Raw genomic sequence first — 26849 nt, forward strand, 5'->3', positions numbered from 1 at the left:
TATTTTATCATAGAAACGACTCTAATCAAGATACACACATATTCTTGCTTTTAATATAAGAATATAAGATAAGTACTTATTTAATTTGAAATTATTTATTTATTTATAAATAAACTTAACCGTTACAAATAATATTAATTTAAAAATTCTTTGGTAAGCTAGCCGTAGGCATTTCACGAGCATTAGTACAATCACAATAAAAGCTTTATTAATTCGATTTCGACTTATTTACACATTTATAATAAAATAGTCATTACAAAATAAATTATTAAAATATATTATATATTTTCAGATTCATAGCCTAGTTTCACGAACCGTGCTTACACCAATTGGTAAGAATTTTCGGGCATGAATTATTCATGAGGTATAAAATTAAATTAGTTAAGAAACTATTCCACAGGCAACATTGAATTATTAAAATATTCTATGCACAGACATGTACAAAGAGATTGAGCGGCCAAGCGACTAAATATTGTATACATTATATTATGCTAATATACATAACAATTTCTTACAACTGCTTGTGGAATAGTAGAAATCCCCTCTAATGTTTTTTTTTATTGTATAACTTTACCATAATCAGGTATTAAGCATTTTAATGCAGTCCTTATTCAGTGATAAAGGAATCTTGCAGTAAGAAGGTAAATTATATATGTTTGAGATTTAGGTCGATCCTCGTTTATATAATTTACTGTACGATTTCCAATTATATATATTATCCGTACAATGCGAAAACAAATATGCGATAGTGAATTATTTTCGGTTTCAATGTATAAAGGATAGGTACCTACATCATATACTTGGAAAATATTTATAAATATAAATTGAATCGTGAGGATCGCCCTCACTACACTGACGAGCATCGTCGCCAAGTCAGCACTATGGAAAATAGCCAAGCAGCAACCGCAGAGCTGACTAAACGCCGACGCTGCTTAAGAACATTTCATCTGTGTTTGATAAGGATCCTAATATAAGATGTTGGACTTTAAACATGTATAGTATATCAAAGTTAATAATTATACAAAAAAATGTTGACAGTCACAGAAGGTTATAGAATTAGACGACTAGCGTGGGATAAACGAAGTACATCGCTATAGGTCAGTGAACCCATGCTGGGTCTCCATGTTCTGTATGCGGTCGGAGTCCTGGGTGCCCGTGATCACCTGGAGCACCCTGAACGCCTTGGACTGCCGGGGAGGTGCTTCTTGCGTGAACTTGTGGTAGAACACCCTGGAACCACGGGATTTTGACATCAGTGACATAGATTAACTTTACCAAGTTTGTAAGAAACCCTGACACGATTACATGTGGGCGTCGCCATGATGCAAAGTTTTAGTGCAAATTTTTGAATCTCATCGATAGGTAAAGCAAGAAGAGAAAATTTAAAATTATAAAATATTTCATCACGAATACCTAAAAAAACCAAGACTCAACAAAATAGTTATATTTTAAATAAAAAAAATACATCAATAAAGGGACGAAGGATATTTAGCCTAAAAACAATGATTAGATTTTTTTACTACCATTGACATGACAGTACTAATATTTATTTTATTTGACGATTGTCATCTAGTATATGACATACATATTAGCATATTAGAAACTTGTACGGACAATTTTGGCTGTAAAAAGTGATTATTAGTTTTTGATCACTCTCAAAGGCATAAAGCACTTGTTAAAAAAATACTATAACCAAAATAAGGGATGACATACTTTTTTATGATAAAAAAAATATCTGATTTCGTTATAAAGACTATGTAGTGTGAGTTTTTACAATTAATGAGATAGCATAGAAAACAACAATGTGAGGTTACATTACATAACAAGCCAATTAAACCATGAAATCTGAAATCCGTAATAAAGTACCAACAGTGTGTAATCGATAATTAGAACAAGCTATCAGCAGTTACAGCCAATTACGCGCCCAAGGAGAAACCTCATTAGTCCAGTAATTTTACCAATTTAGAGTTCGCAAGCGAGATGCTAAATATAAAGCAAGCGAAACACTGATTCATTGTACAGTCGGAGTCATGTATATCAAAGTAAGCAAGGACTGCTAAATGTCTAGATAATTATATAAAATAAGTACTAGTATATACAAACTATGAAACCTACTTAAAGGGAGTTACTTATCCACTACCCAATATTATTATCCACTACTCATTGTTAATGGGAGACACAAATACACATTGGACCAAGATATTGTATAAATGGAACTGAGATAGTAAAAAAAATTAGTTTTAAAGTAACTTTCATTTCATCCACGACAAACTTATTGCATTGTCTTGTCAAGTGGCAAATTATTGTCATTTACTTTAATGGTTCGAATGCCAATAATATAAGTAATTATCTTAAATCGGGCGTTCAAAAGGTTGCTACTGGACTTTTAAGGTCGTTGAATGCTGCATTGAAAACTACGGCCATATAAGTAGACATTTTAACAACCGTACTCTTTGATATATTAGATCCCGACTGTACAGTGTACACAAGCGGTGCATAAAAATATTCCGTTTACTTTGGACGCGTGCAAACAGCTCTTCAGTACCGCCCACCGAAGCTGAAAAATGAGCACATAAATATTCTATGTCCGGAAAATACGTTCCTACTCACTTATGCTAAATTATAATACGGCCAGGGAAACTTGGAGAAATAACTTGACGTTAAAGTCAATAGCTCGGCGAATGAGCGCATATGATTATTATTAAACAGTTCAGCATTTCATGAGTAACAAATTTTATGTTTCTTGGTGTTCTCAAATTCAAGGAATAGGATGCACAATGCTCAAGGATTATGATTTTTGGCGTGCAATTCAAAGTCAAGATAGGAAATAAACTGTTAACTTGCCACATTCACCATAGTTTCATCAAAAAATTAATCATTAAAAGTTTGCTTAAAAGTTGATGGTTCACCAGAACGTTCCAGTAAAGGTTCACCAGTAAACAAAGAAACAATAATAGGTAGGTATATACTTTTGATTTAATAAACATTTACCTTTTGTTAGCTCCATTACTTGCACCTTCAATTTGAATAGGGATTATCCGCGTTTTAGGCTGATTATCTTGATTGCTCGTCAAGTGTCGGCTTAAAGTCGGCAGCTCATGCTGAGACTGTCCTTCGTCCATCCTCACCAGCTGCGGCGACAGCACTCGCATGATGCGCTGAGTGGGCTGCGAGTACGAGGCCGACTGAGCCTGCGCATTCGGACCATTCGGGTTCATACCGATTGTGATCCTCAAGTGCGGAGCTTGACCCTGTCTACCTTGATCCCTTGTATCTGTACTTGATACCTCCATTTGAATCGGAATAACCCTGTTACCGGGGGATCCAGGTGCTTCCTTAGGCACGCTTTTCCTATTCTCTGAAGGACGAGTTGACCACGACGGCTGAGCGGTCTGTTGGTATTTAGGCGGACTAATGACATCGCGGATACCTCTCTGCATTTCGTTACTCTTTTTCACCCATTCTGGCTCCTGATTTGTGGTTTCCCTTGGTGGTGTCACCAAGTCCCTAGTGGCGCTTTTTCTGCTGTCCAGTGGACGCTGGACCCATTCGGGCGGAGGGGTTTTCGTCTTTTCTTTCTGTGACTTGACCCAAGGAGGTATCGACTTCGGACTTTCTGGACAGAAGTATACAGGCTCCTGGTTAACATACACTACTTCTTTCTGCGGGGGAGTATTATTGTAGTCGGCTGGTGGATTTTGCCGCCTCGGTGTTACTGGGATCGACATAGACGACTGATAACGGGGTTGTTCTTGGGGTTGCGCAGGTTTTGGTGGAGATTGTGCGGCTCTGTTATTATTATTATCTGAAGACCTCCAGGGTGCATTGTAGCTTTCTTGTGGTCCATTGTTGTTGGAATCTTGTGATGTTACCCATGGCGGTGTGTACTGCTGTTGATTCGTGTTTTGATTCCGTGCTTGAAGCCACGGAGGTGTGTATGCGCTTTCATTGTTATTCGCTTCATTAGTCTTCCATGGAGGACTGTACGCCTGTTGATTTTCATTTTGGTTATTATTATTATAAACATTATTTTGGCGCTCTGGCTCTCTTGGATGCCTATTGAGCGTATTGGTTCTCCACGGTGTGGGATCGGAATCAGCGTTTGATTGTTGGTATTGATTGTTTTGGACATTGTTAACCTCCTGGTTCTTTTGGCCAACTCGAGGTAGAGTATGATACACGGGACTAGAATTAACTGGGGGACTTTGGTTTTGGAAGTTGGGAGAGTATTGCTGGTTCGGTGTGAAAGGACTGCGGTTTACATGTGGAGACTGAGGACTATTGCTCGCATTTTGGGCGGGAGATTCTCTTCTCTCCGGCTGCCTCCAATTATTGTTAGGGCTAGGAGAATACGGAGAACCGTTACTAATAGGCGACTGTCCTCCGAAGGGTTGCGGGCTTTTGTTGAACTGTGAATCCTGCCTTTGTAACAGTTCTATTGTAGGCGTTTTCACACTTGGAGAATTTGATTTCTGGTGAGCATACAATGCTTCTGGTTTGTGAAGCGGGCTTTCTGGTTGCCTGCCCTGGTTGTTGTATGAATAGTTTGTATTTTGAGATGGTGGAGTATACTGAGGTGCTTGGTTGGAGAACGAGGAAGGAGGCATTTGGACCGTCAAGGGGCTCGGGACTTTTTCTACAAACTTCGGCACGGGACCCATTCGCAGGGCGTCTGCCTTTTCTGCTTCCCAATGATACGGGCTATTGGTTTTCCGAAGCATCCCAATTGGATTTTCAGGGATGACGATTTCTGGTCGTTCTCCTAATGGTACAGGCTTCGGGGATTTTGATTTAGGGATTTCGATAACCAGAGGAGGAGGCGGGGGTGGAGCGGGAACACCAGGCGGCGGGGGAGGAGGAGGGTTCGGGACCCCCTGTGATTGGTAGCCACCACCACCGCCGTTGGTTTGTGGCGCATAATTTTGCTGAGCATAGGCCTGTTCATGCTCCTCTTGTGACCTTTGCCTTGCGAGCCTTCTGGCCATGCTAGGAGTGCGTATCTGGGACAGGTCCAATCCTCCTGGCGTGTAGGTGAACGGCTTCTTATCCTTCGTCATCATCGCGTTTTGTATGCATGCTGGAGGTTCATTATGGCCCATGGGCTGAAATTGAGAAATAAAATATATCAGTCAACTGAAAGTAGGTATATGTCTTAAAAGAGATACTAAAGAAATATAATTAATACACATTATTCAGTGTAGGTCGAAATTCATTGAGATGCAAATAAGTTTGTACGTCTGGCACTCTGTAGCACGTATTTGTTATAAATTGAAATAGATATCATACACGAAAGAAAAAACGGCAAGGCCCACTGGTGGCCAAGCCGGAAATCGAACCCGGGTTCAGCTTACGCGGCTAACGTCTTTACCACTAGGCAACACGCCCGCCGTGGTACCCGACGAAATCTCTCATGTATTTGTTGCCTTAAATCTGAATTAGGTTTTGACAAGATTTTACTTTATTGTCAAATGGCTATTGTTTTAACAAAATTGTACTACAATATACTTGTAGACTCAATTCATCGAAAAACTAACAACTAACTTGTCCGTAAAGAACGACCAAGAACAAGATATCACTTACATTGACTTGAGTTTTCCCGAAGTTCGGTATCCTGCCGACGTGCCCGGCCATCGGTCCGAACCTGGAACAGCGCCAGACGTTATTTTTACCGTGGCCAGTGGACAGCCGCTAGGACAATGTTCACTTCATATTTATGCAATAACCTTATTATTGTATTAAATGCATATCGTGACGCGACGCACAATCGTGATTGTTGACAAAATTAATACAGTATTCAAAAAGCTAAGTAGATCGATTGTACCTATGCAATTAAAAAGTTTGTTATGGTTATGTTTTGATATAGATATAAATATCTAAAAGTTTACAACTTGGCACATTTCTCGCACTTTAAGTTAGTTTCGCAAACAGATCTTCAAATTGGTATAAAAATAAGATCAAAACCGTAACACGTTGCTAAATCAGAATCGGCTCAAAGTACGAATTTTAAGTTAAATAAATAAGTACCTATACGTTTCAAGGCTAGTATTTATTTTCTGACAGAACACAACTTAGAACAGTTGGATCTGACTCAGGCCTACTCAATTTTTTGGCAATAAAATAAACAATAGTATTTCGTTATCCCTTCTAAGTAACTTCTTGGGACCAAATTTACTTTAAAAAACCGGCCATATAATAAACTTATTATGTCAATTTATACACCTGCCAAAATTACAGTTAAATCAACCTATCTCAAAAACTATAAGAGATACTTTGATCAAACCAAAAATCGTTGAAAGAGTTAATTAGCATGCATCACCTCTATTTTTTTTAGAATTTTATACCCCGTAGTTATAAAAATAGAGGGGGGGGACATACTTTTTACGACTTTGAGAGCTGATATCTCAAAAACCGTTCACTTTAAGAAAAATGTTTTTTAGAAAACTTTATATCATTTTAAAAGACCTTTCCATTGATACCCCACACGGGTATGTACATCGAAAAAAAAATTTTCATCCCTCAGTTACATGTATGGGGGCCCCACCCCAATTCTTTTTTTTTACTATTTAGTGTCATAATTTTGTAGCGGTTCATACAACACATATTCCCATCAAATTTCATCACTGTAGTACTTATAGTTTCCGAGTAAATCGGCTGTGACAGACGGACAGACGGACAGACGGACAGACGGACAGACGGACATAAAAGGTAAGTTTCGTAACTTTTAAATTGGGGTTATGGAAAGCAGAGAAGAATGTTTTGCATATTGACAAATTATTCTACCAATTTCTGACAACCAACATCCAAAATTAATATAAACTCTCGAGAAATAAATAGAGATATACCGGGTGCCGTAGCCGAATGGTATTTCTCCGACGCGAAACGAAAACGAAACGCCGCGAAAGGTAGTCTGGCTCTGTCGCGCCAATACGCAAGAGCGATAGAGATAAATATCTACGAGCGTTTCGTTTCGTGAGCGTTTGTTTCATTCAGCTACGCACTCAGATAGAAAATAAACCAAGTAAAATAAAGATAAACAGGGTGCGTAGCCGAATGGCACAAACGCTCACGAAACGAAACCCTCGTAGACATCTATCTCTATCGCTCATGCGTATTGACACGACAGAGCTAGACTAACTTGCGCGGCGTTTCGTTTTCGTTTGGCGTCGGAGAAATGCCATTCGGCTACGCACGCTGAAGAGATTTGTCTTACCCGTTCTCAGCCATTTAGAATCAGTTGTTTACCATGCAGGCGGCACGGCCCGGACTAGTGAGATCACAGCTTATTCTTGCTTTGCAGATCCGATGCTCACCAAGGTTGCCTGGAAATGTCGGTCATACCAATGAGTTTATGGTAACACAATTATAAGTGGTTGCAATAGGCTAGTTTCCTACTAGTCAAATCAGCTTCTTTTTAAGAACTGTCAGAACGATTTGCTAATATGGAATTACTATAAAATACTGAGGAGTGACGTCACGGTCAATTGATTTACTTTATATCTTTCTCTACTTACGAACTTATTAAATAGAAATTATGCTTAAACATAACTACTATCCACATCTTTCTTCTAATTATGTGTTGTTTTATTTCGTGCACTGCATAAAATATGTTATTTTTTATAGGAAACTAGCCTATTATTTTTTGGTATAATTGCCGCTAAGTTTGCAAGGTAAGAACGCGAAGTTAGGTAGTTTTACAGGCGTATGTAAGACATAGAAATACCTAGGTTTAACTGTTTACAATATTTTGTAAAAATAATAAACACAGTAGCTAGCGTAACGGTTTAATTTCTGGGGCAAATAAACTCGATCATATCGTCCTAATTATACTTATGATTGTAATTTATTGAAAGCTTATTGTAATTTAATGAGCCGTGGCAAAAAAATGCCGGATAATGCAAAGAAGAAGAATCTTAAGGTATTTTGAAAATTCCTTTCTTTTCCTTATAAAAAATGTTTTTCTCATTAAGTCCGTAGGTTTAATATAAACCGTTTTTAATAGCTTAATAATCGTGAGTGTTTACACTTGACGACTAAATTCTGTATTTACTGTTTTTTCATTACATTAGTCAGTATTGGACCATCGGTCGCGGGTTCGAACCAATGAGTTTCCCGGCTCGTACCAATGAGTTTTTCGGAACTTATGTGCGAAATGTCATTTGATATTTGCCAGTCGCTTTTCGGTGAAGGAAAACATCGTGAGGAAACCGGACTGATTCCAATAAGGCCTAGTTACCCTTCGGGTTGGAAGGTCACATGGCAGTCACTTTCGTAAAACTAGTGCCTACGCCAAATCTTGGGATTAGTTGCCAAAGCGGACCCCAGGCTCCCATGAGCCGTGGCAAATGCCGGGATAACGCAAGGAGGATGATGAGTCAGTATTGGACCATATGTTAGTTTGATTAGTAATTAATTCACTGCATGTCACTATCGCCGATTGCAGTCTGTATCTCGTCATCTACCTGATACAATTTCAGTGCATATACCACTGATACAATCATGGCTTAGTCACTCGGACTGAATATCTGCAGGCCAGAGAAGGGATATATAATACAGTAATAGAAATTTGGCACTGCCAGTATAATAATATCCCGTGGCCGGTCGCCAGGTATAATTTTAACACTAACTGCGTCTTACCATTCCAGAGAGACATTATCCCACTTAGTTTTGGTCATAAATCGTTATGACAAACAATAAGGCCAGACGTAAGCTGGAATTAGGAGCTAAGTTACGTATACTTGGTTTTAGCCATTGCGTATTCTTACAGTGATGTATGTACGGATTACTGTGTTGTGCGACTTGTAGGGCCCCATTCGAACTTTTGTACACATCCAGTCTTAAATATAATCTAGATTTGAATTGGATGTTTCCATGTCACAGTGACATGTGACCGATTTGTACCATAATGGTGTGAGATCCTACTCACATCTTATTTAGGATTATTTGAATGCATCGACTAGACTTTTGTCTTTCTAGACATATCGTGAAACTGGAAAATCGTTTTATCTTTCCTTAATGATGGGGCCCGCCACTTGTTACTAGGCAATCTATCCATCAAACATTTCAATCAGCCTAGTGAACCTTTCTTGCCTATCTACTAGCGAAACTTAACTTCAAAACTTTACACAGGAACTTCATGATATGCCAGATCTTACGATCGGCCGACATATGTATACTAAGTACTAGCTTTTGCCCGCAGCTTCGCTCGCGTTAAATTCGAAATGCTGCTTTAGTGATTTTTTTTCATATTTTTTAAATATACGGTTCAAAGGTTAGAGGGGGAGGGACACACTTTTTTATTAATTTTATCAAAAAACGATGTTAGTAACCCCCTATTCATTTTTAAATACCTATCTCACAATATATCAAAAAAAATCAGTCCCCACTTTACATGTAGGAGGAGGGGGGGGTACCCTAACAAAACATTTTTTCCTTTTTAGGGTTCCGTACCTCAAAGAGGAAAAACGGAACCCTTATAGGATCACTCGCGTGTCTGTCTGTCCCTCTGTCACAGCCGATTTCTCCGAAAGTACTGGACCGATTTACTTGAAATTTGGCACACATATGTAAACCTGTGGCCCAAAGACGGACATGTAATTTAATTAAATGAAATTTAATCACAGGGGCCACTTTTGGGGGGTAACATTGAAAATTAAAAATCAAAGTTATTAAAACTATATTGTGTTACATATCAAATGAAAGAGCATTTTATAAGCATTTGAAGTATATTTTTTTTTATTTTTTTTATTTTGGTAATTTAGAAGTAATTTAAGAAAATACGCAAAAAATGACCATTCCCCCCCTTATCTCCGAAATTACTTAGCGTAAAATTTTCAAAAAAATACACAGGATAGCCCTCTACCTGTAGATTACAGGAAAACCTATTAGAAATCTACAGTCAAGCGTAAGTCGGACTTAAGAGAAAAAACTCAGATTACGAATTTCACTCACTGCCGCTGCAAGTAGTTACTAAACGTCTTAAAATGTTGTAATCGCGTTGGACAGGTATAAAGAAATTAATTTCGGTTTCGTTTGTTATAGAAATTGTTAAAAAAAAAATCATTTTCCAAAATGACTTAAGTTCCTACTAAAAAAGAGGCGCTTAAGACCGTTTAGAACTTCACTGACCATAATATTGCCCACAAAGGTCCAAAAAAAGGTGTATATATACGAAAACAAAAAAATTGTGCCATCGACAACCAAAATCAGAAGTCCATTTTGCTCTATCTCTTATCGTTTCCGGAATATACGCGAAATCTAAGTACGAAATTTAATGTACGTTGCCATTACATTTCGTCAGGCGCTCATGACCTGTTTGTATGGAAATGTCGAAATCCGACTCGCACTTGACCAATTTTCATAGAAAGTTGTGTTTTATTATAGTTTTGAAGGAAGTTTCTTGTTTTTAACCGCCAACGCAAAAACGACGGAGTGTTTTATAATAATTTAAGGTTTGACTTGACATGTCTGTCTGTGGCATCATAGCTCCCGAACGAATCAATCGATTTTGACTTAGTTTTTAATGTTTAAGGTGAATTCGACGACAGTTTTTTTTGTACCACGTAGGTGGGAAACAGGCATACGGTCTGCCTGATGGAAAGCGGTCACTGTAACCTATGGACGCCTGCCACTCAAGGAGTGGCACATGTGCGTTGCCGACTCATTAGAAACTTGTACAAACCTGTAGGTACTTAGAAGGGGCCTGGGTGCCGACGACTCAAAGGACAATCTATTCTCCTAATTAGTTCCGTAGGTCCTTCCTCGTTGAGCTCTGGCTGCCTTACTCACCGGCAGGAACAATGAGTAACGCTCTGTCTTGCGTGAGCGACGGGCGACGCGACGCGATGCGACGCGATGCGACGGCGTGGCCAAGGCATCGCGTATCCATCGCGCGAAACGCCGCTGCTTTGTCGCGATTAGCAATCAGAAGATTATCTACCGCTTCGTTTCGATGTGCAAATGGTCTGAGGTTTGACTTCCATGGAATCGTTTGCTAGCCATGAGTGTCGTGAGTTCGAATCTCGGCTCACGCAATCTTTTTGCATTTTTATTTACTTTTTTACTTTACGATGTTCTACTAAAAAGGAAGTTCGCCCGCGTGGCTTCTCTTGAAAGACGGACAAACAAACGACACACACACAATTTCCAGTTTAATCAGTATGGATTATTTGATTTTATTTACCTGCTTATTTCTTTCTCTAAGATTCTATCTTGTCTTATTTTTTTAGGGTTCCGTACCAAAAAGGTACAACAGGAACCCTTATGGTGCGACTCTGTCCGTCTGTCTGTCCGTCTGTCACATTCCTAAATATCTCGAGAACTACTAATGCTATCAACTTGAAATTTGGAATAGTTGTGAACATTGTAAACCTCTACAAATAGAAAGTATAATTTTTTTAAATATATTAATTTTAATTGTAGAAAATGGCCAAAATGAAAGGGGGCAAACTGTAAATTTCAAGTTACTAGGTCAAGTGGGGTATCGTTGGAAAGAGCTCAAATTGAACGTAAATAAGCTATTTTTTATAATTTTTTTGTTGTGGAAAAAAAAAGAATTTTGAAGGAAAATGTAAAAAAAAATACCGTTCCCCCCCTTATCTCCGAAGTTTACCAACGAAAAATTATGAAAATTTTAGTAAACATTGGTTTTATGCTAAATATTACAGGAAAAATATAATCGTGTTTGTATTTTGAATACTTTTTTTTTAATTCACAAAAAACTTTTCAGATTTTTACTTTCAATTTACCCACCCTTGCGGATGTATATCGTACTTCAAATTAATACGAGATGTTACGTAAACCATCTTCTGTCCAATAAAGTAAAAACTGTTTAAATCGGTTAACATTATAAAGAATTATCCTTGAAAAACCAGGTCGCGCAAATTAGTTAGCAAATTGACCGGGAGATGGCGCTATACACAATAATACTCATTAGTGCCTATACTTTTGTCTTCTAGTCAAGTCATTAGAGTTATATGAAAATATGAGATTATTTTTACTAGGTAGTTTGAAAGAAAGTTTGTACGGAACCCTCGGTGGGCGAGTCCGACTCGCACTTGGCCGGTTTTTATTTTACCACTTTGTCGGCGTGATTAATGTACATATTGGTAACAAATTTCAGCTTTCTAGTGCCAACGGTCACTGAGATTATCCGCGGACGGACAGACATGGCGAAACTATAACTAGTTGACTACGGAACCCTAAAAGTAGCCTATATCGCACTCCATCCCTTCAACTATCTCCACTTTCAATTCGCCGCTCCGTTTTGCCGTGAAAGACGGACAACCAAACAGACACACACTTTCCCATTTATAATATTAGAATGCTTGCCTACAACAGTGTAGGTAATTACTTAACTCCTCATCTGATCGAAATTGGGTCAAGATTACACAAACAGCTTCGCTTCAAGTACCAATTAACATCTTTCATCGAAGGTGTATATATAGACTTAAGTTTACGCGGCCGTTCCAGATATGCATCTCCTTTGTATTTCATTAGAAATTAATTATTATTTCATTTTTCTGCTATAACATAGCATTGTAATTCCCTAGGCTCATTTACATTTAAGTGAACAGATTGAACACTAGGACCTAATTTCAGCAACTCACAAGTATTTTATTTTTCCCCTCACTAGCTCGGAAACATGTGTTTTATCCTTTAATATCAGCGGGTAAAAACGCATTTTATCCACTAGTGGGTAAAGTAATTTGACCTTGAATAAAATCAAATTAACTGCTTTAAAATTGATAAAAGTAGGTGAATCTAGTAATAAAGATGATTTACCACCTGTGGAACTACTGGAAGCAGTGATAAACGCATTTTTTGCGTTGAAGTTTCCTCGCTGTAGTGAGGGGAAAAGTTTTGTGTTACACTCGGGTGCAAATGTATTTTACTTCTCGTGTGTTAAAAAACTCGCAAGTTCAGGATTCTATTCTCGAACCACTCGCTTCGCTCGTGGTTCAACTATAGAATCCTTTCACTTGCTCGTGAAAGGGAAAAGGAAAAAGAAAATAATTATATGCGGCGACTGGAATATCGACATTTTGAAAGACACTTCTTTCTCAAAGGATCTCAAGGATACTTTATTGACTCGCGGCTTTAACCTTCACATTCAGTCACCAACAAGGCTTAATGCTTGTTTAGACCAGATAGCTTCTAATATAAAACAAGTTGAAGCTTTTACTCGAAGTCTTTGTCTGTCAGATCATGATACTGCTCAAATCATCGCATTTAATGTAAAGAAAAGTAACTCTTTTATATCGTGGTATGAATACAAAAGAGATTATTGCACAGATAACGTTTATAAATTTAAACAATGCTTGGCTGCTCTATCATATTCTGATGTACTAAACGCAAGTGACTTACAAGACTCCTTTAGATTGTTTTACGATTTAATATGCCTCTTTTTTAATCTTTGCTTCCCGGTGATAAAAGTAAAAGTGAGCAGCCGTAGGAAAAATATAAACTGGCTAACTCAAGGATTAAAAAAATCCTGCCAAACAAAACGCAAGCTTTATATTATGTGTAGAAAGGACAAAAATAAGAGTTGTAAGAGAAGGTTCAGAGAGTATAGTAGAATTCTGAGGAAATGTATCGATAAATCTCAGAAATTGCATAACAATCAGTATATACAGTCAAACAAAAACAAGTGTAAAGCCACCTGGAACTTAATTAATAGTTGTAAATCTAGTGATCACAGTAATAACATTCGTATATTGACTCATAATAATGTAACATACTGTAAACCTCAGGACATATGTAATATATTCAATGACTTTTTTATCGATATTGTTAATAATAATCAAAATACATTTTATAATTCACAAACAAATTTTTGCAAAAACAACTCTCAAGTACAATCTATATTTTTGAGACCCGTTGATGAAAATGAAGTTTTTAAGTTAATAATGTCACTAAAAAGTAGTAAATCTTGTGGCTATGACGATATATCAACGATTTTACTTAAAAATAATGCTTCATTCCTATGTCGTCCTATGGCACACTTGATAAATCTATCGTTTATACAAGGTGTTTTTCCTGAACAGCTTAAATTTTCTATTGTCAAGCCGCTTTTTAAAAAAGGAGACCGGAAGGACCCCAATAATTATAGACCCATTACTTTAGTCCCAGTTTTATCAAAAGTTTTTGAGAAGGCCATGTTCGTAAGACTAATCGATTATTTAAGTTTGCATAACATCCTATTGGCTGAACAATTTGGCTTTCGAAAGTCGCGCTCCACTGAACTAGCTTGCTTTGACTTTGTTAAAGATGTAACAGAAGCTGTCAATGAAAAATTACCAGTGACATCAATATTCCTCGACTTAAGCAAGGCTTTTGACTGTGTTAACCACTCGAAGCTCATTTCCAAACTTAGTCACTATGGTATTAGGGGTAATGCCCTTGACTGGATGAGAAGTTACTTAGTTAATCGGACTCAATGTACTGAAATCTCAAGAACAGTTACTGTGGACAATAAACTTATAATGGAGAAGTTCAGGTCTCAGGGTCGTGTTAATGGCTCAGGTGTACCTCAAGGGAGTAATCTAGGTCCCTTATTGTTTTTGCTTTATATCAACGACCTGCCGCAAGCAACATCGCAAAAGTGTATATTATTCGCAGACGACACAACATTAATAATAAAAGGAACTGACAAAAGCATGTATGAATCGAACATAAATCAAGCACTGACCGATGTTAACACATGGATAGAAAATAATGACCTCAAAATTAATTTAAATAAGACTGCATTCTTACAATTCCATTCATATAACTCAAATCCAGTACACATAAATGTTAACGTTCACAATACATCTGTTGAAGAAACTCAAACGTCTAGATTTTTAGGTTTAGTTATCGACAAACATTTAAATTGGAAAGACCATGTTGACCAAGTTTGCTCCAAATTATCGAGGTTTGTTTTCGCATTAAGAAGACTAAAGGATTCAGTTTCTGTTAGGGCGGCGTTAACTGCTTACCATGGATATGTGGCATCCACCCTTAATTACGGACTCTTGCTTTGGGGAAATTCCGTTGACGTTCAGAGGGTATTTATTATCCAGAAAAGATGTTTACGAGAAATAGGCGGTGTTCGATTTGATGACAGTTGCAGACCTTTATTCCTTAAATTCAGAATTCTTCCCTTAGCTTGTATGTACATCCTAAAGGCATGCCTATTTACCAAAAGCCATCCAGAATATTTTAAAAAGCGAGAAGAAATGTTTGCAAGAGAGCTACGTGCCCAGTACACAAATATGATATACCAGCCAGCTTGTAAATCTGATATTTATAGGAAAAATGCTTATAATATGTGTATAGTGTTGTTTAATAACCTTCCGCTTGAATTAAGAATGTTGAATGGAAATGAATTTAAGAAAGCACTGACTAAATGGCTACAAGACCACTGCTTTTATAGTATTAAGGATTATTTAAATTTCAAATTGTAATATATAATTTATTTATTTTTTAACTATTTGATTTTATTTCTAATTTGTAATGTGCAATAATTCATGTGTAAGTTAATATTTTATTTTATTTATAATGACTATGAAATTGTTTTATATATTAGGATCTAGGCTATTAATGATATGCATGTACCTGATGTACCGTTACGGAATGTAATATACAATGTAAACACTTTGCATGTTGGCTATATGTCGACTGAATACTGATTCTGTATCTATTTTTTAAGACCTATATTGTGACGTATTCTAGCAAATAAACACTTCTATTCTATTCTATTCGTTTTTCAATTCCACACTCGGCGTTAAAATACAACTTTGCCCCCTTGTATAACAAATAACTATTATTTGGCTCCTTCACAACGGTTAACATCTAAAATAAATGGTTTCTTGCAACAAAAGCCATTCATTTGTGATTCAATTTAGCTGTGCAAAGTAAATAAAGCAATGCAAATACTCGTATTTCAAATCATACTACATACTAGGGGACATATTATAAGTATATGCATGTCTACCTCTCATTTGTCATATGAAGAAAGTTGTACCTCAGCCATGAGCCATCATAAATGCTCTCGTAAAATATGTGTGCAGGATGTTGGACCACCGGGAGAGCCATCAATCCACCCACGGCCAAGACACCTGCAGCTGAGAAGTGAGAAATGGGACGCAAACTGTTTGTCCATGACGTAAGGCGCAGCTAATGCCTTGGTCATATGCATGGGGTAGGCAGGCGCGTTGGCTAATGGTACTGAAATATAATGTAGATGTGTCCTAGCCCTAAAAAACGTCCGATAAGGATAAATATTATGTATACAAGATGTTAGACCACCGGGCGTGCCATCAATCCACCCACGGCCAAGACACCTGCAGCTGAAAAGTGAGAAATGGGACGCAAACTGTTTGTCCATGACGTAAGGCGCAGCTAATGCCTTGGTCATATGCATGGGGTAGGCAGGCGATTTGGCTAATGGTACTGAAATATAATGTAGATGTGTCCTAGCCCTAAAAAACGTCCGATAAGGATAAATATTATGTATACAAGATGTTAGACCACCGGGCGCGCCATCAATCCACCCACGGCCAAGACACCTACAGCTGAGAAGTGAGAAATGGGACGCAAACTGTTTATCCATGACGTAAGGCGCAGCTAATGCCTTGGTCATATGCATGAGGCAGGCAGGCGATTTGGCTTATGGCAAATTGCAGCCGTAGGGTATACTGAAATAAATGTAGATGAAAAATCCTAGCCCTCCAAAAATCTGCAGCTGAGAAGTGAGAAATGGGACGCAAACTGTTTGTGCACGACGCAAGGTATTAACCTTGGCCATATGGGGTAACCAGGGGATTTGTGGCGGGGTGTACCCGAAAGTTAATGAAATAGGACCTGAAATGGTCCTTTTTGCATTTGAGCATATTTCATTAGGGTTCATGTACATTGAGCTGCAAAAGTGCATGGCGAATTTATCAATGAATTCATTCATAATTTCTCCATGCAATTTTGCAGCTCACTGTACCTACTCGTATCTCAGCCATAAATAAACGATCATGTACAACTAATAGATGAGTTTATTCAAGCGTTTTTCACTGTATTAGGTTTCTAGTGCTATACTAACAAACCCAAAACACAATAAGGTTTATTTTATCAGTATCACAGAATGCCTATGGCTACCTTTTGTGTCCATAGTCAGTTCAGCACGATATGGTATTATGTATAATATTGCATTGCATTGTAACCCAACTTGTAATGTTTAAGCTCAATCCAATAATGGGAATTGGGTTTAATTAAGCTTTGACTCGAACAATAGCTTTAGTAAGTCAAATCGTTATGTTCAATAAAATTATATTGTGGGGTAAGAAAGATAACTACACCAACATGACGCCAATCGTCGTGCCAGTTATTCATCATCAAATTCCAGCCCTTTATCGCCCACTGCTGTGGCGTCTCTTGTCCCGATCCCGAGCTAGTTTTATCCCAGTTGTGACCCGTAATTTTCAGGATATCGTCCCTAATCCCACGAAATGGTTCAAAGTATCAACTAAGTTGTTTATATTCAATTTCTTCTTGCAACTTGCTCTTTTAAAATATTCAGACACTCGTCACTTCGCCGCGCTGTTGTGATAACGATAGTACATGTCGGCGGCCGCGAGTTCGCGGCCCATTCAGCGGTGACAACCATCGCGATGCGCAATAAAATTCAATGTCGGCTGCTCGCGTGCGGTCCGTTTGTTAATGTAGGTAAAAATTTAGGATGGCGGCATTTTGTGAACATCAATGGAGTGAGCCTTCTGTACTTCTATTATTATATTCTATGCATATTACACTTTATTATTCTATGAAAGCCATGCTAATGTATCCAGTCTCATTCTAAAAGCATCTCTGCGCACCTGACGCGTTAATAAGCAAAATATTGGGCAACGCATTTCTCACCTGGCCCAGATCCCGGCCAACAATAGACGGCTACTTCTGCCACCTCGTATCTTCCACGCGTTAAACTAAACTTTACACAGCTCAATGTCGGTTACATATGCTCTGGTTTAAACAGTTCACATGTAAATCAAAATGTGTCGCGTTTAACGATTAATTTCGACATTATAATTTGATTATAATAATTTGATTGATTTCACTGATTGGTAGCGACCAGATTACTAATTTATAATTTGGCTCTATTACATTTCATCGACACATGAACCTACTTATATTGTCTCCTTATGGAACCAATTGCATTTATAGACTATTTCGAATATTTGAGGAAACTTTTCCCACTTTATATAAGGTGAAGTAAAAATGACCGATCAAACTTTTCATGTAGTGACTTTTGAGATCATAATGAACAACTTTTAATACGGGACCAATGCTGAAATCGCGACAATAAATTTCGCTGTTCCATAGAAATGAGCGGCATCATGACAGTCGAAATGTATGAAACAGCCAAATTTTTTTCTGCGATTTCAGCATTGGTCCCATAATAAAAGTTGTTCATTATGACCTCAAAAGTCACTATGCAAAGTTTGAACGGTCCTTTTTATTTCATCGTGTATGTTCGATTGACACTTTAAAGTTAATTAACTGCCTAGGTATATTAAAATAAGCAGATCAATGGCATTAGGACATTTAGGACAGGTTCATGTCTGAGCGCTTTGGTGGAAGGAATCGCTCGCTAGTGCCCGGGGTTGCTCTGGATTGTCAATCGCATTAGTTGAATGACGGATTTGTTATTATTCTAACTAATGATTTGTTCCATTTTGAAGCTTTAACTGAGCTTTGCATCTTCTAGTCAAATGTTTTGTCTATATTAAGTATCTAATTGTTACTTTAAGAACTATGCATTCGATACTCCCTAAGTGAGATGTCTGTGAAGTTGGCATATCAAAGTATAGCAAATCAAGTTTTTATTGGAGTTCTATTAGCATGCACAATAGTTCTAGAGTTCCTGATACTTTATAACAATAGTTCTGGCATATATAGACCAAAAATCGTTACTATGGATTTTGACAAATTGATATGCTAACTTCCCACTCCAGCATATCATTTGTTCCCGAATGGATTAAAATTTAGTACACAGCTCCGCCACACGAAAACCAGGAGTTCCTGACAAAAATAAACCAAAGCACTGACCATCACCAGGATTTGGCAGTTATTTTCAAATAAATTGATATGCTAACTTCACACATGCTCTGCTGGTGTAATTTATAAACACACAAACGTAATTTTGGACCCAAATAAAAGATATAGCTACATCGTTTACAGAACTCACGAGTTCTAGGCTCTTACTCAAGTAACAAATCCAAAAAAAAACAAAACATTAATAATATATAATTTTTCAAACATAATACAGTGCTATGGTCAAATATTTCATTGAGTTCCAGGCCGTAATTAGGTCTTAAATGATAGCTGTGGCCCTAGACTGTACAGAACAAAAGAGTTCTAGGTATTCAGGACCCTTTTAGAATTTTTTTTAAATCAAGTTTGAAATTTCGATTTTGTCAAGTTACAGGTGTGATCTGCTGAAAGATTTTCACGAGTTCCAGGAGAGAACTAAATCTTAAATGATAGCTGTGGCCCTAGAGTGTACAAAACAAAAGAGTTCTAGGCATTCAGGATGCTTTTAGATTTTTTTTTAAATCAAGTTTGAAATTTCGATTTTGTCAAGTCACAGGTGTGATCTGCTGAAAGATTTTCACGAGTTCCAGGAAAGAACTAGGCCCTAAATGATAGCTGTGGCCCTAGAATGTACAAAACAAAAGAGTTCTAGGCATTCAGGATGCTTTAAGATTTTTTTAAAATCAACCCATACAACCATTTCAGTCGCAAAATCTTCAAATCAGTAACTAACTGTCAAATGTGACATAACGCGTGGTAACGTCGTGCAAACAATGCGACCGTATTGTTACAATAACAAAATGTAGTCGTCGTGTGCACTCGTTACGGTAACAAAATGTGTACGAATTTGTGGCTGTCAATGTCACTGTCAGAATGACTTTTAACGACACTTTATTAGTCGACGTTTGCACACATAACGGTAACAACATGTGGACGAATTTGTGGCTGTCATTGTCACTGTCAGAACGGTTTCTGACAGTGACATTGACAGAATTTGTACACACATGTGTAGGTCTGATTACCGAACTGCTCCTAAACCACTGTAACCGCAAAATGACAATCTGAAATACGAAGGTTTCTCAAACTTTCTTGTGAAGTTGTGGACTGGTTGCTTTGAATCATTTAAATATGAGCGAATTAAATAATAATAAACGACGACGACCATTTAAGCACTCTTCGACATTTTATAGAAATGTGGGAAAGTTAAGAAAAGTGCAGAATGATAATACAAATAGATAAGCACTTTATAGTTACTTAATGTATTAAATATATAATTTTTAATTCTTATTGATAAAAATGAAGTGCAGTGTTGCTTTACACAATAAAAGTAGGAATCAAATGAAATAGAGTATTTACTGTGATATTAATAGAATTTCTGTTGCGCAATGATAGTTTTTTCAGTACAGATGCTGCTTTTTACACGCAGTAGTGCGAGCAAATCAAGCAATGATTCATTTCTTGTCTGGCCGAAACTCTTAGCTCAGATTTAGGTACTGAAAATCGTCATACGATACACGTGCGAAAAGGACATTCACAACTCGTGTCGATTTAAAACACTCCCTTCGTTCGTGTATTAATTTATCGCTACTCGTATCGATTTTCCTCTGTTCCGCACTCGTATCTACAAGTATTTTGTTTGGGTTACAAAAAAAAACACATTATTTACTCTACTACGTTTTATTTATGTCTCTTTAACATTACAAATTTGTAGACACTTATCTATACAAAAATCTTGACAAAAGAAGTACAGATCGCTGAAATTAATGTTGATAGTAATATTATTGACGACTACTTCAACAAGTGTCAATTGTGAAATGCCGCAAAATACTAGTTGCTCTATAGAAGACCATAATAATATGATCCCCGATCCTTTACAACCCAGCAGCTCGGTACGCACGTTACATTTTTTTTTATCTTCTTTAGTGAGGGCAACTGAGTACGACGGCATATTTAATTGTTTATAAAGTTTGAGGATACCTGGAAAAAATTAATGCAAGAATTAAGCCATTTTGAAAATAGCTTTCGGTCACGCGTGTACGCTGCGACCATTTTGCGACCGTTTGTCGACCGTTTGGTGACCGTTTGGCGACTGTTTTTTACATGGAATATTACCGTCTTAATCCATATTTTAACAACTTTATTGGTTTTCTAGGCATTATTTTTAATATTTCAGTATAGTATATGCACCGGAGCACTAAAACTTCACCAATCAATATACATAACACGCAAACACCGAGTAGTCAATAATATTATTACTGGTTAAACTGAGGTAAATTGATGGCGCGTTGATAAATTTAGACTTATTTTATGAAATCACTCGAGCAATTTAATTGGCCATGGTAATTAGCCCACATTATATTACAAATGCAAACATTATTTATCAAATGGTTTTATTTTTTTTTCTTTTTTACTTTGACGTCTCTGACAGTCGCCATTTGAAAAGAATGAAATGAACGAATGATTTTGGGAAAGTAGTCGCCAAACGGTAACAATGTGTGCACGCGTAGTGCACACGTACTGTCACTTCTGTGACCATTTGTGCCTGTTACCAATCGTCCCCATTTGGGTCGCCGCGACTAAACGTCGACCGTACTGCGACTAAACATTGAGACCCGAAGACCTGTGTGTACACAAAATAGGAGGATTTGCGTAGGAACGGCGACCGATTATGGTTATATGGGAAGTTTGAAAAATCGATTTTGTCAAGTTACAGGTGTGATCTGCTGAAAGATTTTCACGAGTTCCAGGAAATAACTAGGTCTTAAATGATAGCTGTGGCCCTAGACTGTACAGAACAAAAGAGTTCTAGGCATTCAGGTAGCTTTTAGAATTTTTTTTAACTTAGCTTTTAAATTTAGATTTTGTCAAGTTACAGGTGTGATCTGCTGAAAGATTTTCACGAGTTCCAGGAGAGAACTAGGTTTTAAATGATAGCTGTGGCCCTAGACTGTACAGAACAAAAGAGTTCTAGGTATTCAGGACCCTTTTAGAATTTTTTTTAAATCAAGTTTTAAATTTCGATTTTGTCAAGTTACAGGTGTGATCTGCTGAAAGATTTTCACGAGTTCCAGGAAAGAACTAGGTCTTAAATGATAGCGGTGGCCCTAGACTGTACATAACAAAAGAGTTCTAGGTATTCAGGACCCTTTTAGATTTTTTTTTAAATCAAGTTTGAAATTTCGATTTTAGAATTTGACACGTATATAAGTGTTACAACACGTAACTCTTCTAGACAACCGTGCTTCCGTCCGTGTCACTGTAGTCGTCACACCAATCATTCAATGTTAAAAATACTCTGACTACTTAATGCCGATCTTTATATTCTTATTATAAGTGCCAGGTCGAATCGCAGCCAAATATAACTGAGTATAAATAGTTAACGATACTGATCTAATTGATCTTATTTCAATTGGTTTTGATGAATCATTTTTGTAGTTTGCAAATTATGCCAAGCACTTATGTACTTAAAAATATCTACTTATATTGAGATTTGCCCCAAATAAAATAATATACGTACCTACCCACTTATGTTTACTTGTCTGCTAATTCAGGTTAACGACCAGTAAAATATAGTAAGACGAAAGGACAATCTGTGTATTTAATTTGGCTTTGAACATGTAGCTCTAATAATTTAGGTAACACCTCTTACATATTTGTTTATCAAATATTGAAATACATAAATCTATTTCGACGACGTAATCAAATTTTAACCATTACCTTACCTATAACAGATATTCATTTCATTTTCAGCCAATACCTAACTCAAATTTTGGACACTGGCAGATCAGAGGCATATATATAATCTAAATCGAACAATTGAAATCCGAATTACTGTTCCCATAGTGAATATCATGTTCCTTGTGTGTTCCATTCGGATCAATCTATTCGTGTTTAAAACACTATGTACTCAACATTTCAGCGAGCAAAGTCCAAGAATGCAAAATAGCAAAATATTTAGTCTAAAACCGTATGTTGCCAGATATCTTCGCTCACTATTTGCTACATTTTAGCGGTCAGAGTCATAAAGTGCACACGACGTCAGCATGAAGCACCGCTGACTCAATCTCCGATTTAGATGCACGCGCGTGAGTCTTATTACGTGGCACGTAAACAAAAATCACCGGTGCTATTGTAACTTGGTTATTCAGAGAAACATAGTAGAAGTAGGTACGAGTACGTAGCCAAATGCACAAACGTTCACGATAATATATGTTTCGTATCTATCTATAACGCAGAGCCAGACTGCATTTCTCTCGGCGTCTGGCGTCGACGATTACTTGATCTCCGGTTTTGAAGGATTTTGGGCCAGTGGCGCGGACGTTGGTTCACTCGAGATTTTGACTATAGGCTTTGGGAATGTAGCTGTAGCTGTATCAGAGCTTTCAATGGCGGGACGAGTACATGAGTAGGTCGCTGGACGTTAGCGATGTGGGTTAGCAGGGGAAATACAGGCTTTCTAAATCTGTCAATGTTAAGGCCTTTATGGGAATCTTTATTAATTAGGCATACCATCCCAAAGGTTATTTCCTGTCCTGTGCATCTGTGACTTAGTTTGTTACGGAAATCACTACGAATTAATAATGCATCCAAAATTTTGCGTGAGTAAAGTTCATCACGCTAATACAATGAATAGAAATGTGAAGGATTTAAATAATAAATAAATAAATAATAAATAAATAAATAAATATTATAGGACATTCTTACACAGATTGACTGAGGCCCACGGTAAGCTCAAGAAGGCTTGTGTTGTGGGTACTCAGACAACGATATATATAATATATAAATACTTATATACATAGAAAACATCCATGACTCAGGAACAAATATCTGTGCTCATCACACAAATAAATGCCCTTACCGGGGTTCGAACCCGGGACCGCTGCGTAGCAGGCAGGGTCACTAGGGATTTAGTGTTTTACTTTTTTACTTAGAACTTGTTTGTAAGTTGTAGGTCTCCACGAGTAGGTACCGTTCATCTTCTCTCATCCCTTTATTACTTACTACCGTATTTGAGTGTACCTACCCCAAGGTTTAGAAATAAAACAAGTATCTTATGTCCTAATCTAGGTTCCTTAGTCGTTCTATAGTCGATCTGGAAGAGTCTAGTACCACCGTACCTACTCGTCTAATATCACCATATTGAATCGAAAATATAGGTATGTACGATCAACCAATTTGAATCATAGGCCACTCTAGAACCCTGTATTATTGGCCATAGAAGTCACTTTTGACGTTGACTGTGAAAAGCATCTACATACAGTGGCCTAGGATTCAACTTAGTTGACTGTACTAGCATGTTATAGTACGAGTGTATCATCAGTATAGGCTTAGGTAACGCCGATGATTAATATTCAATTCAAATTGTCTTTGGCACTGTTCATGAACAACATAACTGAGATCACTTTAGGCTTCATTATTAATTATGATCACATCAAATGTTTTTAATCTTTTCATACTGGTCAGCAACTCTGCAAGTTTTAACTAGTAATTTTTGAAACGTGTAGGTACATAATGGTGCATTTTTTGTTGTATTAATAAGCATTTAAACATCTCATTTAAGTAAGGAAATTGTCCAGATCAAGTTAGATATGAATAATATTATATCTTAACATTAAAATCTGGTCTACCGATGCCAACATTACGAGCAGTAAACGCTATTTCAGTTACATAACCAGCCAATTTTACACATACTAAAAACTGAAACTTTTTAGACCGTAGGCATTCTCAGTAATATTAGACGTGGCCTCGCCTCGGCCTCGGTTCGATTCTCGGTCGAAGCTTTTAATTTACGTAAACTTTGCGATGACTAATCATGTGCGAATGTATGCTGACATCAGAATTATTAGGACTTTTATATATTAATTCGAGTTATTGCGCTTGTATTTTTATTCTTATAAATAACCTATTCCATGTACCCTATACCTTTTTTTCACGGTAGGGGATATATTGTTTATTTATTTATTTAAAAAAAAATTATAAATATTCCATACAATAAATATCATAAACTAGGCAATTAAAAAGAAAACTAAAAATCTAAGTCTAAAGAGGGCCTCTGAGGCATAGTGACCAAGATGCTGGCAGCATTTCCCCTATACCTTATCGTGTGCCCTGTGTGTGGTGTAGGTTCGCACTGCAGTGCAGTTTCGCACTGAGAAAATAGCTACCTATTGAATTCATTGTTCATTGGTTCAGTGGTTCATTGATACATTTTGTGTAGTAAAAATTGAGAAAATAATTTGCCATCAAAAACCACTCTGAAGTGATCCGATTCGATCTCAAATTATTGAAGCTGATGGTGAAGAAATCACGTGTAATTGACAAGACTAAAACCGTTACGGGTTCGAACTTGAGCCCATTTCTGTAATTACACATTTACTGTGTACTATAAGAACGAGTATTGTTATCCATACTAATATTATAAATGGGAAAGTGTGTGTGTCTGTTTGTTTGTTTGTCCGTCTTTCACGGCAAAACGGAGCGACGAATTGACGTAATTTTTTAAATGGAGATAGTTGAAGGGATAATGCTTTTGCCCGCGGCTTCGCTCGCGTTAGAAAGAGACAAAAAGTAGCCTATGTCACTCTCCATACCTTCAACTATCTCCACTTAAAAAATCACGTCAATAAGTCGCTCCGTTTTGCCGTGAAAGACGGACAAACAAACAGACACACACACTTTCCCATTTATAATATTAGTATGGATATCTAAAAAATATAGTCGCAGCTTATATTTTCGGTAAAATTAATAAAAAAATACTCGACACTTCTTCCACACTAGTTTATGTTTTAATAGGAATGGCAAATAAATAAAAAAACTCAAATGAAATCATATGACATCGCAACAAAACTCACCTTCAAATCACGAATAAATAATCCAAACTCAGGCACTGCACTAAAAATTCAAATATGGAATAAGTCGTTCGAAATTTGAAAATGGTAAAGGTGCGTTCGTAAACACGGTCGCGTGCGGTTAGCGTTCGTTCGTTCGGATGCGCCGCCGGGCGGCCGGGCAATACGCGCGGGACGACGCGGGAACAGTAGGGATGTCGCGGAAAAAATAAAGTTGTCGATGGTTTCGCAGGTTCGAATGACAGGTGGAAAGTGACTTCACCCTTGGAAAACTTGGAAAACTTGTCACTTGAAATTCGGAACGTACAAAGTATTAATCGACAACAAACTTAGCGCATTTTCGTTGCATACTTAAGCCCCATTTAGATGGTATGAGTTTCTCGCCCGTCTTGGTCGAGAAACTCGTATGAGATTATCGCCAGGCGAAATAGTTTAGACGGAGAGTAGAATTTTCGGGAGATATTTCCATAACATTTCTCGACTCGTCTAAACTGGTTCTCGTATGACATTTTTTCTCGAACGTGCGATTATCGCACGAATCGGAGCGAACCGATTTTCATACGAGTTTTGCCTGTCAACTTGCGTGCTTAGTTGCTAATTAATTAATTATAAACACATTTATATTATATGCTTTTTTATAATGTTGGGTATAATTTATTTGAATTTAAGTTGAATAGTACCCAATAATATTAAAAACACTATAAATTATTTATGAAGGTCTCAATAATATACAAAAGGGAAAATAATGAATTCGACCGTAGCGTTACCTAGCTAATAAAATCTTGGTTGCGATACTTGGTTGCGATTAGGTTTAGGATATTATTAAACATAGAATATAAATACATTTTTTTTTAAATCATAGTAGGCATTTTGCCCCATAGATATATGAGGTAAAATGTCAGTAGGTAAACATTAACTGTATAATATTAATAAGCCGAATTTATT

General features: G+C 37.2%; 1 protein-coding gene across 2 annotated transcripts; it reads right to left on the minus strand.

Annotated features, from left to right (window-relative positions):
- LOC125237164 (extensin-like) lies at positions 1-26078 on the minus strand. Of its 2 annotated transcripts, XM_048144255.1 has the most exons (6): positions 25908-26077; positions 7211-7319; positions 5581-5641; positions 2992-5102; positions 2516-2557; positions 1091-1230 (listed from the first exon to the last, which is right to left on the minus strand). In XM_048144255.1, the coding sequence occupies exons 2-5, from the start codon at positions 7222-7224 to the stop codon at positions 2539-2541; spliced, it is 2205 nt and encodes a 734-aa protein (XP_048000212.1). In that variant the 5' UTR covers positions 7225-7319; positions 25908-26077; the 3' UTR covers positions 1091-1230; positions 2516-2538. The 2 variants fall into 2 exon arrangements, with proteins under 2 accessions (XP_048000139.1, XP_048000212.1); XM_048144182.1 differs by lacking the exon at positions 2516-2557 and having other exon boundaries at positions 1-1230; positions 25908-26078.
- Between the last annotated feature and the right edge of the window lie 771 nt (positions 26079-26849).

The sequence above is a fragment of the Leguminivora glycinivorella genome, chromosome 1, assembly GCF_023078275.1.
Source record: "Leguminivora glycinivorella isolate SPB_JAAS2020 chromosome 1, LegGlyc_1.1, whole genome shotgun sequence".
Classification (NCBI taxonomy): Eukaryota; Metazoa; Arthropoda; class Insecta; order Lepidoptera; family Tortricidae; genus Leguminivora; species Leguminivora glycinivorella.